The sequence below is a fragment of the Bombyx mandarina genome, chromosome 13 (assembly GCF_030267445.1).
Source record: "Bombyx mandarina strain Sakado chromosome 13, ASM3026744v2".
Lineage (NCBI taxonomy): Eukaryota > Metazoa > Arthropoda > Insecta > Lepidoptera > Bombycidae > Bombyx > Bombyx mandarina.
Window position 1 is genome coordinate 13,985,298 of NC_143220.1, and position 19,672 is coordinate 14,004,969.

At 36.0% G+C, this 19,672-nt stretch overlaps 1 protein-coding gene across 1 annotated transcript in view; it reads right to left on the bottom strand.

Annotated features, from left to right (window-relative positions):
• The window catches only part of LOC114241816 (uncharacterized), a 20,573-nt gene extending 2,044 nt beyond the window's left edge, over window positions 1-18,529 (bottom strand). The window contains exons 1-16 of the mRNA XM_089732547.1: window positions 18,520-18,529; window positions 11,961-12,046; window positions 10,898-10,957; window positions 9,591-9,708; window positions 7,238-7,344; window positions 6,368-6,548; window positions 5,943-6,091; window positions 4,711-4,832; window positions 4,007-4,160; window positions 3,041-3,259; window positions 2,222-2,337; window positions 2,036-2,144; window positions 1,185-1,335; window positions 949-1,088; window positions 262-380; window positions 57-174 (exon numbers count right to left, since the gene is read on the bottom strand). Of these exons, the coding sequence (XP_089588673.1) occupies window positions 57-174; window positions 262-380; window positions 949-1,088; window positions 1,185-1,335; window positions 2,036-2,144; window positions 2,222-2,337; window positions 3,041-3,259; window positions 4,007-4,160; window positions 4,711-4,832; window positions 5,943-6,091; window positions 6,368-6,548; window positions 7,238-7,344; window positions 9,591-9,708; window positions 10,898-10,957; window positions 11,961-12,046; window positions 18,520-18,529 (1,959 nt within the window). The remainder of the gene's footprint in view (window positions 1-56; window positions 175-261; window positions 381-948; window positions 1,089-1,184; window positions 1,336-2,035; window positions 2,145-2,221; window positions 2,338-3,040; window positions 3,260-4,006; window positions 4,161-4,710; window positions 4,833-5,942; window positions 6,092-6,367; window positions 6,549-7,237; window positions 7,345-9,590; window positions 9,709-10,897; window positions 10,958-11,960; window positions 12,047-18,519) is intronic.
• Window positions 18,530-19,672: the final 1,143 nt, after the last annotated feature.

Consider the following 19,672-nt stretch of genomic DNA (forward strand, 5'->3'; position numbering starts at 1 on the left):
AATTCCTGGAAACTATGTAGAATAAAATATATTTTCGTACTGAAAACACTACCTACCTCTGTTTGTAATTCCGGATATGATACGTCTTTAGAGTAACAGTCATAATTTCTCAATCGTTTCACTTCAAGACGTAAAGCTGCCAGTTGATTTTCATATTGTGTCATAGTCTGTTCCCTAAAAAGAGTTTACATTAACACTGATTGTGGCAAATTAACCACCGAATATTATTCAGCACTGCAAAACTTTAGTATAATAACCAACATTGATTTCTCATTTTCTCGTTGCTCATCAATAGCTTGCTGCAGTTTAACAATCTTTTGTTCTCGATCAAGCAACTCTGTCGCCATTTTATCTTGAAAACTCTCAGTTCCTTCGCCTTGCTATAAATAAGCGCACAGTTGAAATCTCGTCCTGAGGACCAATTTTTTTTCTCCTACCTACGCCGAAAGTTCGGTTTTCCTCCCGCTGTACAGGAAAGAAATTGTAACTTTTCCTCCCTGGGTACTGACAAGTGCGCATGCGCGTTAGTGTCTACGTCTCCTCTCACGCACCTAAAATTCTCCGCCATTGTTGTGCTCGGGTAATTTGCAATATTGTGTTTAGTATAAAAGTGATATAAACAAAAGGCAATAAAATTTAATAGCGAAGTATTAAACAAAGATGAGTTTATCAGACATTTCTTATTCAATTAGTAGTAGTTTATCTAAATTAAAATTCAGTAAATTGGTTTATTTAGGCGTATGGCTCGTAAGTCGAGCTCCGCTCGGTACTCCATTAACTTTCGGCCTGGTAGGAGAAAAAATAGTATGTGCACCGCGGGAAAAAAGTAGGACATCTCATCCCGCGTATTTGCCATTTTGCAATTTTACATTGCGGGAGGAAATTTCCTACTTTTCTCCCTTGGTGCACAATGTACTATTTAATCTTCGACTAAAAGTTGCATGTTACCGCTATTCTGGACAGTGAATTCAAAAAATTATCTTTCTCGGCGCGACTCTGACGTAACTCCTCTTCAGCCCGAAGCAATGCCCCTCGAGTCATTTGCAGCTCTTTCCAAATTTCAGTCTCTCTATCCGTAGGTTCGTTTTCTACAAAAAGATAATAAATAAATTCGGCGGTTTCAACATCAATCAGCATAACTACCATATATAATTATTTCTAGAAATGTAATAAAATAAGGTTACCTTTACACGGAACATACTCCAGGCAACGCCGACGCTCCATATCTACAAGTCTGATCGATCGATCACGAAAAGATTGTAACTGACTTTCCAACTCTTTCACTTTACCGTCAAGCTCAACAACCTTGGACTCGGCTACTGCTTTACTCTTCTCCTAAAAGAGATGACTAATGAATATATTATAATGATAATGACAACAAAATTGATAAACCTAAAAAATATAAACGGAAGCGGGCCTACTGGAAGAGATTTCAACATGAAATAAGTAGTGCCCTTGTACTCTGTATCTTTATTGTCGTGTTTTTTCTAACAGCGGTGTGTTCAAAATATATTAAATAAAATAAATAAAAATAAAGTTAAAGTAGCTGATGTTATTGAAGATCTAATTATCTATATATTAATACGTGAAGCAAAAATTTTATACCCCTTTTTACGAATATTGCGCCGACGGAGGAGTATGAAATTTGTCACACTTATAAAGAATATAGAGAAGGAGTGCATAATGTTAATATTTTTTTAAATTATGCATAAAAAATACATTAAATCAATAAAAAAACATTACGCACACTACCATGTATTTGACGCACACACGCACGCATACTATTTGTTTATTGTCAAACTTTTTGCAATCTGTGGTTAAATTGACAATAGATTAAATATTTTTTGTCTTTATTAATATTGTCTAAAGTGTAGTCTTGGCGAAATCTGTGATTATAGAAGTATAACAGTCTTTGACAATAGAAACATAACAGTGTACAAAATTATAATTTCAATTAATTATAGTCGAATTTCGACTACCGCGTGGCCACTAGTAAATATAGATCTGTGAAATATTTGAAACATCAAAGTGGCACCTGTTCTGCTACCTTCGCCTGAAGGAACTCGGTGCGAGCCTTCTGTTCTGACACACGTGATTGTGCGACTTGTTCTGCCGCTTCTGCTTGCTCACGTAGCTCTTTAACCCTATAGAGCTCAAATTTACTAAGTATTTATGAAAGACACAATACTACCACATCATTTTCGAATCTTAGTCGAATTACCTAAGCTCAAGGGCATCTCGCTGTCGTGACAAAGTCTCTATTGTCATTTCGCCGGTTTTTGAGACTTCGAGGAGCTTTTTTGATCTGGCATCGTAACTGTTCTCGCGATGACGGTACTGCAGAAGGAATTACAATCAAAGCACTACCAATTTTTCTAAGTATTCCCAATAAAGGAATAAAAAAGTATTATTTTTCAACAACTTATTGATTTGTATTGCTACAATACTATCTATGAAGATACGACACGAGAGTTGTTTGTAAATCAGTGTCGGTATTTCAGACACAGTAATAGTAACAACGCAGCGTACTCGAGTATATGTTTCTATCCTGTAACCAACACAAATATCTGTGTTGCAAGAGGAATTTTCAAAAATAATAAATCAACTGTCGACTAGGTGACTGAGTAACTCGTTATTAACAATCCGCTCTATGACTTCCAAAAAGTAAGGAAGTCATCGTCAAACGCCCTAAGCCGAAGGATCCCACTGGTATTCCTTCTTGCCTTTCGAGCATTAACTAAAATTATAATTATTTTTGTCTGATCGATTATAATTTTAGTAAAATCGTGAAATGACATCAAATAAAATGAGTCAGTCAAATACAATATTTTCAACATCTTGAATGAACTGGCTTACACATTGATGGAATTCGTGAAAACAAATATATTTTTTTTAAATTTGCTTGACATACATCTTTCGATTGAGTCAAATTTTATTGTTAAGACTACCAAAATGGCAATCGAGAAACTACATGAACGCATCAATTTTGTAAAATCGATCCGTGACCGTCGTCGGATCGAATGTAGTGTCACAACTTCACTGTCGCATGTGAACGTTCGATTGCGAGTCTGTTTACGAGTTGCTCGAGGTCTTTGTGCTTCTTCTTCGCGATTTCGAATTCGGCCTTCGTATCTTTGAGCTGCCTCTCCAGCGTCGCGATGCGGGCGCGCGCTACACGCAGCATGCTCTCCGCTGATGCCACTACCTCCTTCAGTGCTTCGCGCGCCGCTCGCTCTTTTGACAGTTCCTCGTTCAGTGCCTATTTTAAACAAACGAACCTGAAAAATTATAAATTACTAGCTGACCCGGCCAACTTCGTAGTGCCTCAATCGATAAATAAAAGACCTAAACTTTTATATAAAATAAACTTAAAACAAACAAAAGTAAACGGTCCGACGGGGGACACATCAAAGGAAAAACAAAATTGTTATTTTTATGTAATTCCGTGCATTTTTATATTTATCTACCTTATAAACCTTCTCTGGACTTCCACAAATAATTCAAGACACAATTAGCCAAATTGGTTCAGCCGTTCTGGAGTTTTAGCGAGACTAACGAACAGCAATTCATTTTTACATATAGAGACTAGCTGTACCCGTCCGCTTCGCTGGGCATTTAAAATTAACATTATCATTTCTCACCCCCACAAAGATTCTCATCATTAACGCCCCCGCAACTGGTGTAGGGAGTCCAACACTAATATATGTAATTATTAGCCTATCCATTAAGTACATGTATTTTCTATATGGATAACAAGTTTCAAGTCAATTGGATGCACAGTCCAGTAGTTATAACGGAACATCCGTAAAAACCACTGTAGTTTTATATATTAGTATAGATTTTGATGTCTCTCTATGATCTTGAAATTAAATCTTTCTATATGCGCATAGACTTATTTCGGTGCACTTAAAACCAAAACTATCGTAAACGCAGCTTTCACCTTAAGGAAAGCATTTAGTTCCTCAAGAAAACCATTTTGAAATTAAACGAACCAAACCCCTCTGACCTGATAATTATAGGAACCAGACTGGATTGGATGACAAGGCGGTTCTTCGTTTTCTTTTTTAGAAGTGTCATCAACCTTGTGTTGAAGTATTGAATTTTCTTTTTGCAATCGTTCTATTTTCTTTATCATAGTGTCGCGATCCAACCACGGTATTCTATTTATGAAACATATTTTTAGTAGTGGTAGTTAAATGATGATATAATGCCGTTGGATCATATCGGATCAATTATATAAGGGATAAATTAAATGGAGACTGGTTATAGACCGCTATATTTTAATATTATCTGAAAGTCATACGTAACGTGTGTGTATAAATGCACATAATTTGCAGGCTACTAACAATCAATGTTTTTAAAATATAATACAATTATTCTAAATGGAGTGAGGGATATCTTTACGACTGCTTTTAAATTTCAAACTGCTTGCTACGTTTACCAGCGAGAGCAATTCTTTTTTATAAAAAAGTTTTTTTTTATAGAAGGTGATGTCCTTATAACACGAAATCAAATATACTAAAGAATGCTATACATAGCAATAAGAATACTACTTCTGAAATATTTGTTTTTTTACAAAAGAGTTTTATTAAACATAAGTTTTGAACCAACGTTAATAATGTCGAAAAAACATTTAGCTACTTCGTGGTAATATAAATAATTTTATTGATTATTATAAGCCACGTTATACTACATACAGTGAATATTTACTTGGCTATTTCCAGAGAAAAGTTAATTTTAGCTTTTAAATTTTCAGCAATCCCGGCAACCATTCGATGTAATCTCTCGGTGTCATTGTCGAATTCCGTATTTCTGGTTTTCCATTCCAAATTCTGTGCAACATATTCATTAAGTAATTTAATTTATTCAAAACTCATATCTAATGAAATAACGGAGGAAGGGATTTTAATTTTAATTACATACTGTTACTTTCGAAATGAAATTCAACTAAATAAATTAATATGCTCTTATTTGCTTTCAATTTTATCTACCTTATTCAATTTGAATAATATTTTGATACAGTTTTCCATAAATAAGAATGGTTAAGAATGACCTACGTCAGTTGGAATTATTAAATTTCGAGCTATTGGTTATGTTTACATACGTTGACAGGTTTAAATTAGCTAATTTACGATCTGAATAACACACTGACAAATTGTTTGTATTGGCATTGAAGCTAGACGAACATACAGCCCATCTGATGTTGAGTTGTAACCTTTACTTAATGGTCTGAGCAGTATTAGAAGCACAGTCAAGCCGCTGCTTACTCCTGAGTACACTTCGCTGATCTCTTTTCAAAAAAGGTATGTCATAGCGCTCAGAGAGCAGCGCGAAAAAAAAATCCTAAGCCGGACGCTACGTGGAAATATAGTAAGAAACGTACGGAATGAACGTAGTAGTTCTAAGTAGTATGGATGGAATTTATTAGGGCGGCATACCCGATCCGGTGGACCAAATGGTAAACAGTCGACGTCGCCCTAAGCACGTCATTACGGATCTATTAACGGTGCTTTTAGGTACCTCAAGCACCGGTCACCATCCTCGCCGAACCCATCGCTTACGACGAAGGGTTCGACGAGTAAATTAACCTATAGACACACCCCACAGAGTTTCTCGCCGGATCTTCTCAGTGGGTCGCGATTCCGATCCGGTGGAAGACCCTACGAAGTACTGTTCTTGTTAGGGCCAGTGTTAAAAACACTACCGGTTTGCGCCCCGTGAACTCACCTACTAGTTCGGTGAATCTACAATAACCTCTCGAGGTTACTAGAATAGGTAGAAAAAAAAACAAAAAACATTAGAGCGGCAGGCGGTGCGAAGATAAAAACGAAATAACCGAAGATCCCCCGTATACTCAACAGATTTTCAAAAAGATGACAAAAGGATTATCAAAACCCATATTTACCATTTATTACTTTTAAAATCAACCTTCAAAAAGTTACCGTCGAAAACGTAGCACGATCACTTCGATGTTTCCCTCGGAGGAAGTTCAATAGCTCCAAACGTCTCGCCATCAGTTCCGCACCCATCCCTAAAACTTCTTCTGGTATCGGGTTCAACTGAGCCATGAGTTGTTGTAGCACATGCGTACCTAATTGAAATAGGGTAAAATATAGTTGAATTTAAGTTATATCTCAAGGTGGGTGGGGCATTTACGACGTAGATGTCTATGGGCTCCAGTAACCACCTAGCACCAGGTGAGCTGTGAGCTCGCCCACCCAAGTAAGCAATAAAAAAAAAAGAATTATGCACGAAAAAATCACCATTCAGAAATGAATCGCAATTTATTTATTGCAATACTTCGAAAATAACGCGCTTCATATCTAAAGCCTTGTAATAGAAATGATAAGGCTTATTATTTTGGTACCGAATACGCCGTTTATCTCAGAGTTCATCGGCATTTCGAGGTCGTCTCTGACGAGCAGCAGCAGATCATGCGCTGGCCACCCGCTCACCGACAGCACGCGGACTTCACCCAGCGTCTCCGCGGCGACACCAGCGCGACTCTCCATATCCCGCAGGATCGCGTAGTGCTCCAACAGAGAGTTCTAAAGAATATGTACTAAATTCAACCGAAATCTGACTTGGAGAATTATTCAAAGCATAGAGAGGTGTGTAATCGGTGAGACATTTAATGTAGCTTTGAAAAATTGTTGTATCTATTTATTCAATAACCCTAAATCAAATATAAAATTCTAAAATACGTACTACATAAAACTGCCAGTAATCTGGTGGTAGGACCTCTTGTGAGTCCGCGCGGGTAGGTACCACCACCCTGCCTATTTCTGCCCTGAAGCAGTAATGCATTTCGGTTTGAAGGGTGGGGGAGCCGTTGTAACTATACTTAAGACCTTAGAACTTATATCTCAAAGTGGTTGGCACATTTACGTTGTAGATGTCTATGGGCTCCAGTAATCACTTAACACCAGGTGGGCTCTGAGCTCGTCCACCCATATAAGCAATAAAAAAATAATAAAAAAGGTAGCTTTGAAAAATTGTTGTATCTATTTATTCAATAACCCTAACTCAAATATAATACGTACTACATAAAACTGCCAGTAATCAAAATTATCTTTAAAATTTAAAAGCTTTACATGACCGAAATGTGTTAAATTATTCGTATCACGAAATAATTGGTTGATTAATACAAAATATTTTCTATAATAATTAACGTTTATAGCCACGAAGTAGGTTAAGTAAGGTATAAGTAAAAAAAAAACCGCAATATACAACTCACTTGCTGCGCTATTAAATTTTTTCGCATTTTGATAAATTCTCTTTTTTTAGTTGCGAGGGTTCTCATTATTTTCGACAGTACACATTGCGGCATCACCACTTCTTTATCTGCAAAATCTCAGAGCTTGATTAAGTGACTACCTTCCTAAGCTATAAATATATACATATGTACCTAGTCAGGTCATAAATTCTGTCACATGTTTAATGTAAAATAATTGAAACAAATTTATTCATTATGTAACCATTCATATACCAAAATGAACTTAACAAAACATAGATTCTTATTACACTAAAGTTTATTCAAAACGACCTCCGTGATTTTGAATACAGGTCTTCAATCTGCGCGGCCAGTCGTCTATCGCAGCACGAACGAGGTCCATGTCAATATCGGCGGCTGCCTTAATCAAGGATGTCTTGAGTGACTCCAAATTGGGATGAGGCTTTGAGCACGCCTTTTCCTCCAAGTGTTGCCATATCTTGTAATCTAACGGATTCAAATCTGGACTGTAGGAGAGCCAGTCTTCGTGCCGGATGAAGTCGATTTCACGCGCCGCCAGCCAGTCTTGTGTGCTCTTCGCTCTATGAGCTGGCGCCGAATCTTGTTGGAATACCCAGTGCCTGTTATTGAACATGGTATGAGAAACAGGTTCCACAAGGTTCGTCAGGACTATATTTTGATACACAACTGCATTCGTTTTTACACCTTTCTCACCAAAATGTACCTCTGTTAGGCCCCAATAAGAAACTCCCAACCATACCATGAGCGAGGATGGAAAATGACCTCGTTGGACACGCGGAATACGGTTGCTCGCTTCTTCACTACTGTGTGCGTACACCTTATCATTTTGTTTGTTGTAGCTCTCTTCTATGTTAAAAAATTTTTCATCCGAAAAAAGAATTTTCCGATATTTTTTTCCCGCGTACCGCTTCAACAAAGCGCGGCATCTCTTCAGTCTCAGGTCTATTAGACGAGCATTCAAACGATGTCCTGTTTTTTTTTCGATATGCCCGAAGCCCTAAGTCTTCATTTAACACCCTTTTCACCGTGGTTCTGCTTAACCCCATCTGAAGGGCCAACAGTTTCTGCTTACGTTTGGGATTTCTTTGAATTCGCGCCTTCACAGCTTTTATCACTGCTGGAGTCCTAACAGACCGAGGGCGACCACTTCTTGACCTGTCATCTACACTAGAGTCTTCATTGTATCGTTTGATGGTACGATAAACGAATCTTTTGGTTATATTCAAATTTTTCAGTATGTTAAAAATTTGAATTGGCGCGTAACCGCAACGATGCAACGCAATAACTGCAACACGGTCTTCTTTAAGCGTCCACTCCATATTTAAAAATGAGTAAAATTCGAAAAAGTATACATTTTTATTTTCATGAACAATTCGAAATTCGAATTCAATAAACTTTTTTGTGGCCAGCATTCTAAAAGAAAAGTTTTTACTGTGTGACAATACTTATGACCTGACTAGGTATATTGTTAAATTATAATAAATTATATTTTTTACTCTATATATTTGGACGAACTCGTGACCTATATTAAGTGGTTATCGATGTCCATAGACAAAACGTGGAATCGAAGACTTCATATTTTTGCATTAAGGCTACCAAACTCTTGAAAGCGGAACGCATGAGTACTTAATTACAAAAAGATACAGAACAGTCGATCATAGCAATGCAAGCCACATAATATGCAAGATAAGATAACATACAGATGTAAGACATTACGCCTTAATTAATAAATTAAAACGATCATTATCGATTTGTACTGCAAATACACACCACAATTGGTTTTAGAAAATAAATATATTACAAAGCCGACATGGGAAGCACAGGTAAACTCTATTTTTAAAAAACTAACTCAATATCGAGAGCTAAATTCAATATAAGCGCTCGAATGTTTAGATACATTTTGATAATAAAAATTACAAGTACCTACAGTGTTGTTTATTTATCGAACCAATAAATGAAGTGAGTACTTTATTTTATAATATGCTAGTCGATTTTATTTTATATTTTAGAATTTTCGTTTTTATTAAATGATTTTTTTTTTATTGCTTAGATGGGTGGACGAGCTCACATCCCACCTGGTGTTAAGTGGTTACTGGAGCCCATAGACATCTAGAACGTAAATGCACCACCCACCTTGAGATATAAGTTCTAAGGTCTCAAGTATAGTTACAACGGCTGCCCCACCCTTCAAACCGAAACGCATTACTGCTTCACGGCAGAAATAGGCAGGGTGGTGGTACCCATCCGCGCGGACTCACAAGAGGTCCTACCACCAGTAGATGAAAATGAATGAAAATGTGTTCTATTTTTTCGATTATAAAATTCTCTTATAGACCTGCTTGCAGATGCTCCAACGAATAATTATCGAGGGGACGAGCAGCTTCTGGTGCAGAGACGCTGCCTTGAGTGAACGGTCGTTCCAAAACCTCCGGAGTAAATCTCTTCCTAGTAGGCTGTAAAACATCATTTCAACAAAAAAGCCACATAATAAGGGTCGTTTCTTTCGCTTTTGCTTGTAAACGAACTAAAATACCGCTTAGCGTTAAATATCTTGAGCCTATAAACAACATAACGTATAATTATGTCATCACCTATACTGAGCAATGATGTCAATATTTCAGGTCCAACGGCTACCCCTCACCATCGAATCAGAAGGAACAGAGGCGATTTTGCCTATGTGGTGCACGGGATGGGCGCAGCGTTGTTAGGAGGCACTGGCCTCGGCATTTTCAATAAATCTATTACATTTGTAACAAATGTAATCTATTGCATTATGGCAGCGCTTATTAGATACTTACTTAATAGGCGCTAGGGTAATGATTGAACGCGGCCGGTAGATGGGCCAGAGAGGAATTTTAGAACAATTGACTGTTAATAGCTAGCGCGCCATTAACAGCTAGGATGGAGGCTAAACCTATCCGCGCTGGGCTATGATACATCCGACAAATATGCATTTTTTTAAATTAGTTAAACCCTTCATTATGGATTTCAGTTGTGAGCATGTACTAAGTACGTATTTTCGTTAGTACGTAGAACATATTGGTATTGATCGTTTTTTTATTTTTTTTATTCCTACCTATGCTGATAGCCTTAAGAGGCTATATCAGCGTTACCCTAGCGTGTAGGTAAGCTCTCGGGGCTCAAACTGGAGGTGTTGCTAGCACTAGCCCTAGCCAAAGCGGTGCTTTGCAGAATCTACCACTGAATCGGAAACGCGACCCACTGAGAAGATCCGGCGAGAAACTCAGTGGACTGTATCTATGGGTTAATTTACTTACCGAGCCCTTCGTCGCAAGCGACGGATTCGACGAGGACGGTGACCGATGCTTGTGGTACCTAAAAGCACCGTTAATGGATCGGGAGGATCCGTAATGACGTGTTTAGGGCGACGTTGACTGTTTACCATTCGATCCACAGGATCGGGTATGTAATTTAGATACGATTATTTCAGATACGTTCAGAGACGACAGATACCTTATTTAAAGAATACCTAAAACATATTTTTGTATTTACATTTTAATATTTAATTCCATACTTTTTCTTATCATATTACAGTTTGCGATAGTTATATTCAGTACACCAGTAACGGTATTATAATCATTATAACAGCCAAGCCGATACAATATATTAGCATGAACTTACACTTAGTGGTGATAAGCTTTGACATCTTCTTTGATCAGGTTTTTTTCCAAGAACCGGATTCTACAAAAACATTAAAAAACGTAATTATCATACCATTCATCTTTAGGTACAATTAAGTTCATTCACGTTGATACTAGCATAATCTTAAAATTATAATCATACTTTACGAAAACAATCTGATAGTTATTTTTCAATCGACTTAAAACAAACGTAACTTTATTAACCTGTGAATCATGATGCTTGCAACAGCGAAAGTGAAAATTGTGGTAAGAGCCCGTTAAATAGGCATATATATAAATAAAACTCTGCTAATACAGTTTTTTTTTAATTTGAAGAGGCGGGTCGTACAAGTAATTAAACTTACTATTGCAGTTTAATTTCGTATTAATCGGCCGTGACTAGGTAGGCGAAAACTGTATTCGTAACGCCGGCAACAACAAAACGAAAATAATCCGAGATTAAACCGTGAAAGTAGTATTTAAATATCAATAAATTAATGAGTAATTAGGAATACGTCATTGTATTTTCAATCGAATCAATGTGGTCATTTTTCAGAGCAGCAATTCGTAATTTCGAGACATAACTAGATGATTTTGTAGTCGTCGTGGCCTAACGGATAAGACGTCCGGTGCATTCGTGTTGAAGCGATGCACCGGTGTTCGAATCCCGCAGGCGGGTACCAATTTTTCAAATGAAATACGTACTGAACAAATGTTCACGATTGACTTCCACGGTGAAGGAATAACATCGTGTAATAAAAATGAAACCCGCAAAATTATAATTTGCGTAATTACTGGTGGTAGGACCTCTTGTGAATCCGCGCGGGTGGGTACCACCACCCTGCCTATTTCTGCCGTGAAGCAGTAATGCGTTTCGGTTTAAAGGGTGGGGCAGCCGTCGTTACTATACTTGAGACCTTAGAACTTGTATCTCAAGGTGGGTGGCGCATGTACGTTGTGGATGTCTATGGGCTCCAGTAACCACTTAACATCAGGTGGGCTGTGTGAGCTCGTCCACCCATCTAAGCAATAAAAAATAAAAAAGAATAATTTAAGAGTCTTACCCGTGGTCTGACAGCGGGGCTCGCAGACTGTGCCCGCTTAGCGATAGGGAGTCGCTGCACACGTTTCTGTGGTGCATTCTCCTTATCTAACACAAATAACGTAACGAGTTATCTAAAATAAATATTTTCTCTACATATTATCAACATGATAGTCTAATACCGAACGACCGGTATCAATCGTTAAATTAGACCAATTTTTTTTTCTTTTTTTTCCTACCTATTCTAGTAACCTCGAGGGTTTTTTCTTTTTAATTTTTTTTTGCTTAGTTGTGTGGACGAGCTCACAGCCCACCTGGTGTTAAGTGGTTACTGGAGCCCATAGACATCTACAACGTAAATGCGCCACCCACCTTGAGATATAAAGTTCTAAGGTCTCAGTATAGTTACAACGGCTGCCCCACCCTTCAAACCGAAACGCATTACTGCTTCACGGCAGAAATAGGTAGGGTGGTGGTACCTATCCGTGCGGACTCACAAGAGGTCCTACCACCAGTAAAAAGTTATTCTAGGTTCACCGAGCTAGTATGTGAGCTCACGGGGTTCAAACCGGGAGTGTCGTTCACACTGCCCCTAGCAAGAGCCGTGCTTCGCAGAATCTACCACCGTATCGGAAACGCGACCCACTGAGAAGATTCGCCAAGAAACTCAGTGGGCAAAGACCAAAAGTAAATGTAGCATATAATGCTTCAATCACACACAGATGATACCACGTTTCTGTTCAAATAGTTCCCGTCAGATACACGGAAAGCCACTTGGCGAACAAACCGAAAAGTTGACAGCAATTTTCAAAGATAAATTTACTCTCCAAAAGAATTCAAGTTAAGAAATTAATGTTGATACAAACATATATCCTTAATTTTATTTGTAAGAATGGTAACAGTAATTAATTGTTCTATTTTGTTTTTCAGTATAATTTCGGGAAACTTTGTGTTATTGGTAACCAGGTGACCTGGCGAACTTTGTTCCGCCTTAGAGGCAATAAATGAGCAGACTTTAGATTTTATCAAGGTCAATTATTATTTTTTCAATTAACCACAGACTACTTTACGTTTAGCTGTCAGTTGCGTTTTGTTATTCCATATCAGTTGCGTTTTGTTATACCACGTTTCACGTCACGTCCCACGGGAACGTGATAAAAATATCCTATGTCCTTCTCCTGGCTCTAAGCTACCTCCCCACCAATTGTCAGCCAAATCAGTTCAGCCGTTCTTGAGTTATAAATAGTGTAACTAACACGACTTTCTTTTATATACATAGATTTGACAACACTATATGGAAAATATTGTTTTTTTGTTTTGACACCGAATGGCGTCCTAGTAGTTGCCGAAGTTGAATCTGGTGAATGGCCGGCTGCTTGAAATGTCAACGACACCAACTAGATAGATAGATAAATTGAAGTGCCTAACAATATTCAGAGTGTTTTGACTACCACGGGTCCTATTTTGCAGAGAGACGCGAAATGGTTTGAAATCAATTAACGTGGCTATTAATTTCATTTTTTCTTCCTAGTCGTACACTCTTGACAGAGTGGTCGTGGTAATACATCAGTCGAATCCTGCGATACCGATGCTTGAAGATTAATCTCATTATTATTATTTTTTTATTGCCCTTGAATGCAGACGAGCATACGGCCCACCTGATAGTAAGTGGTTACCATCGCCCATGGGCTTCAGCAATGCCAGGGGCAGAGCCAAGCCGCTACCTACCGAGAGAGTATTAAGACTCTCCACAAGCCTTGTTTGAATAAGGACATGTCATAGCGTTCGGGAAACACCGTGGAGGGGAGCTCATTCCATAGCCGGATGGTACGTGGCAAAAAATATCTCTGGAAACGCACTGTGGATGACCATAGTGGCTCCAGGTAGTATGGATGAACTCTACTCCGGTGGCGGGCGGTGCGATGATAAAAACGAGATGCCGGTATCATCTCGAACAATTCCTCAGAGCACTACTAATTATTAGAATTAGGCAAGCTGTTAGCCAAGACTAATAACAACGCAAACGAATACAACATGGGCCGTTGTCATGTACATCCAAATGTAAGATTTGAACATGAACCCATAAAGCCTTCCATTCCAATCAATTAAAATTAAAAAAAAATATATATTTATCACATTTAAAATACATACATACATATCAAACACTTAGATTACAACGAGTTTCAGGTAATAAAGAGGACAAATAAGCAAACCGCTTAGTGCATTTTACCTATAAAGTACACAACATTTACATATTCACAATAAACCTAAAGAAAAATAAATTCAATGTTAAGATAAATAGCAAATAAATATGGATGACGCACTTCGAAATGGGTAGTTTAAACAAACGCTTGCTTTCGTCCGTTTGTATGATTTGTAAGGCTCATTCATATAGCTATGTATAAGCCACAAATAAACATTAAGCAGATATATGGATTACAGTAATATGTGTTAATTAAAATTGTTGTTTAAAGCATTATTAGTCAAACGAACACTCGGCCCGATCCACCCTTTTACTATGATTTCGTACAAAGATCCCCTTATTTACTTTAGTCTTATATCAGTCTCATATTTAATTATATTTATACCATAGATGTTTATTTTTTGTATCATATATACGAGTATTTCAGAGATTGATTGTAATCAAACTGAACTCCGAAAAAAAAACTACGAAAATTGACAGCGTTGAACAGTTTCAGGTATTAATATAAACTTTATTTTCGGCAACTAGTAACGGTCGTGGCTTGTTTGCATTATTTTGGAATAAAGCCAAAGAGCGAAGCACGAAACAAAAGCCTGGGACTCTTTTTTTATGAAAGCTTACTGTCGCATAAACAATTCGGATTGTGACTCATCAAGGCCTACAAACGATTTGCTGGACTATAGAAAAACGTATAAAATTAACCTTTTTTTTTTAAATCACCTACAGGTACTATATGCTATAATAATATTATTAATATTCCATAATAAAAACATTCACGAAATTGCCAACTGCTGTACAAGATTTCAAACTCAATCGGCCGAACGTTCCGCGAATGGAAAAACTAACAGTGAAATCCAGTATCAGGCTTAATTGCGATTATCGCAAAATATTAAATGAAAAACACCCATTTATTAAAAATATCATACATATCGTAAATATCTAACAAATTAAAAACATAACCAAAGGAGTACAAGCAAAATTCTAACCGCTGGCAAACACTCGTGGTAAATTAAATTACTATGTAATATAATGTATGTAAAATGCTTGTAAGGTATATAATATATTGCATTTTTTTACTGTATATTAAAATAGCTTACATAAACTCTCATTCTAAGTGCACTATATATATTATTATTTTATTTATAACTTCATATACTAGAAAGTATAAAGGCGGACTTAATGCCATAGGCATTCTCTAACAGTCTACCTTAAATACTATGTTGTTATGAGAAATTATTATTATTTAAACCTAAAGCAATCTTAATTATACAATATTCAAACTTGTATTAGTTACACTTATTCGTGAACAAAAATAAGTTTTAGTTTAGTTTCATATTTCCGGTACACCTCATCGTAATTATATAAACAATACTTCGTAGCTTGGTCTATTCATGAAATTATAAACACAGTGATATTCATTGAAAGAATACTATAATTTTCGGTGTGATGCAACTGAATAAGAGACCAGATACCCGGCCTGAATAAGCAACATTACTCAATCCGTTTTGATGTGAAATAGAACCTAAACACTGTAATCCTTATTTGATATCAATCTTCAAATTAAATTGTACAGACACGCTTTTATTAGTTTTTTAAAAGTTTCTGATATACCACATTTCCGGCAGGCAGCGTTAAAACAATAAACGTCCCAAGTATTATTTAAGGTTGTGCAAACAATTGAATTTTAAAACTCTATAGGTACCAAGAAATAAATACCTAACATTTACAAGTTAGAATTTACATTCAAATCGAACCATAAGGATGTGGGATATGCTCGAATTAATTAAGGCTAGCAAGCAGATAAAATGATCATGAATCGGTGCTTTGGCATCAGATAACGTTCGAACGAAATATGCTTCTAACTCTTTTGTCCGTAGATCTTGTAGGTTGTATGATGCTAAGTTCTCTAATGCTGTCATCTTTTGCTTGTCACTTGTAGCATATAGAAAAGCTATTTTAAAATATTTATAAGGTGATTCAGCCCGTTAAGTATTATAGTTTTATATTGTAAGTTGATGTATAAAATAATATGTGCGTATTTTGTTGCTTTTGTTTTTTTGTAATTTAAATTTCTAAATTTCTCTTCTTGTTCACTGTCTACTTATATGTGACTTTGATTGTGGAAACATATTTGGTTATTGTTTTAGCTATATTTTTTTTAAATACTATATGTTTGTATCCCAAATAAATAAATAAATAATTTATTTCTGGAAGTAATTCTGCTAGACTAAATTAAAGCGATCGAAAGAAAAAACAGCTTTAAATGAAGACACCTTACGTTAGACATGCCAAATTCAATGGTAAGTAGCGTTAATATCTATACTAATATATAAATCTACAGTGCTTTTTACGGATGTTCCGTTATAACTACTGAACCATGCATCCGATTGACTTGAAACTTGGTATCCATGTAGAAAATACATGTACTTAATCGATAGGCTAATATTTATATGAGTGTTGGACTCCCTAATAATAATGACAATAAATAATAATGTTAATTTTAAAGGCCCAACGATGCGGGCGAGTACGGCTAGTTTAAAATAAAACGATTTAATTAATAAATAAAAACTATATGTACCTATAATAGGCAGAGGCGCCATAGTTTTCATCATTTTTGGGCTCGAATGCTTTTTGTATTTTTTTTCCTTTTTTTACTTTGCTAAATATATTCAGTTGTACAATTCCTATACTTGTTGATTTTTTGTTTTGTCATAGTACGTTTGATCGTGTGACATTGACACAGGATTTTGCTGTAATGATTTCTTCTTTTTAAAGAAGTAGCTTTAACGTCTATTGAGGTTATATTTAAATACAACCTGAGATCGAAGTTACCAGTTTGCAAATGTATGACATATTTATACACGATTCTCGGCAATGCAATGCAATCGATAACGGATTTTTAAAATCTCAAAGCTTCAAAACACATGCGTAATCGAAAGTTATAAGTGTGTTTTGTTAAATAATAACAACAATAATTAGAAATTTACTGTGATAACAGAACTACCTAAATATCAATTAATCCAACAGATTATTGGACTATTGCCTTAGATTAGGCGGTAGATAAATTTTATTGCTTTGTTTGCGGCCCCAAACACGGTAAGATATCGGCTTAAAAGATTATTCGGACTATTCCACAGAATGTTAACATTCAGACACGAGACAAAATATTATCAACATAATTTTTATTTTTTGTTGTGGAATGCACCAGATTAATTTCACGTATCTTTCAGGGCCAAATCTGAAACTAAGAGGAGTAGTTTCTATGCGAATATAGCATCGGAACTTATTGAATGAAAAATAAAAATGCGTCGTGCAATGGATCAACGGTATACCTATCAGTCGTGACCTTGTTCTTCTCGAGTTAAAGCAATAATGAGTGAGTATAGTTTCGTTAAATAAAGATACAAAGTAACCTCAAGCCGAACTAAATTTCTTTTTTGTATTTTTATATTTTTCCTGATGTTCCTGTTCGTGTATAAATATCTCATATAAAGTAATAAAATAATTCTCATCGATCCTCGGAGAAGCATGTCGGTGTTTTCCGAGCGCTATGACATGTCCTTCTTCAAACGAGGCTTGCGGAGAGTTCTTTATGGTAGGCAGCGGCTTGGCTCTGCCCCTGGCATTGCTGACGTCCATGAGCGACGGTGACCACTTACTATCAGGTGGGCCGTATGCTCGTCTGCCTACAAAGGCAATAAAAAAAAAAAAAAAGAAGCATAGGTACTCTTTATTTGATGTAACACAGACATCTTGAAATTACTGAAAATTAAATTTTAATATTATACCGGTACAAGATTAATTAGCTTAAAATTGTGTTAAATACATAACCATCATTTTTATTATTTAGTTTTTCGCAGATTAGTTATTATAAAAACTTCGTACCTATCCTAAGAGAGTTTTAGCAAGAACTACATAGTATAAAACAAAGTCGCTTTCTCTGTCCCTATATCCTATGTATGCTTAAATCTTTAAAACTACGCAACGGATTTTGATAGCGTTTCTTTAATAGATAGAGTGATTGAAGACGAAGGTTTATATGTATAATAACATCCATTAAATAGTGGAGAAATCAATAATAAATTACAGTTTCCGAAGCGAAACGAGGGCGGGTCGCTAATATTAAAATATAGAAGAACACTTTGCTTTAACGTTATAGTTATCATATTAACCAATATATTATATGTACATACATATATTATTATGTTAACCATTAGTCACATTGTATGTACGTTTGGAAATAGAGTAACATGCTTCAAAATGTAATTTACAACTGATTACATTTATCTGTAGCCCACTTACGAAAAAGTACTTCAATAACTATGTAAATAAACGATTAAGTGGAAAATTGTTGTGGTTACCTTCATTTAAACCGTACCGAGGTTCATTTCAACCGTTACAATATTATGTATTACGCTCAGTTATCGAATCGATACTTTTACAATATTTTTTTTTTGTCAGTGACTATTGTTACTATACATGTAAATAAAAAAATGGTTTTGGGAGAAACAAGATTGGAAGAAACATGAAAAGAAAGTCCACGGAGAGATGTAATTACTTGGTAGATCAAGTGGTAGGGTAGACCTTTTTTTTTTTTTTTTTAACGCTGGGGAATCCATTTACGGATACCCGGTCGAGGGGGGTAGACCTACAGGCCGAATATTGGTATTCGAAGCTTCTCAAGTTTATCTTCTAAATGTACAATAATTGTTACAATACAAGGTTTCAGGCCACTGTTGTTGTATTTTACGATTGCTATCGCTAAATAGAGTATTTAGGAAATAAATGTGAATCACAACACCTAAAAGAGAAAGTGCCTTAGGGAAAAAATGTTATATACTTCAGTTTATAGAAGTTTACTGTATCGGATGTCTTTGGTTAGGTCTTTAAAAACTTGCGATTTGTGATTATCAACTGTTGCCAATTTTTATAACTTCTTAGCTAACGCGATTGATTTTTTTTTTTCTTTAGCTACAATAGAAAAACTAGTATGTACGCTGTCCAATTAATCAAATAACAAATTGAAATAACTATTCAAATATCTGTTAAGTAGACATCGGAGACCGGACACCGTTTTTTTGACAGATATGAATCGCCAAACTTCCACCTATTGCGATGAGAGAATAGGCAGCTCAATTCAGGACCTATAAAAAAAACAAAATGAATGACGCTACGTAGACAAGATCAAAATCAAAATGCTCATAGTATTACACGTACAATAATGGAATAGTACAAAAAAGAAGTCATACCAGATGAAGATTCATAAAGTAATATAAATTACCTACATTACAAAATTTCACAAAGTACGTCTTTCTTAATGTTGCATATAATATGACGAAACAATAAGCCATATTATTGCATAGTGAATAATATAAATTCCACATTGTCTATTGTTCGAAGAGTATGGCAGATAATCCAAAGTAAATATAATATACATAAAAGCAAATGTGAATGCCGCTAGTAAAATCTCCAATATTTTTTTTGGAAAATTATATAAGTACATACTTGCCAATTCTTGTCATAATGATATT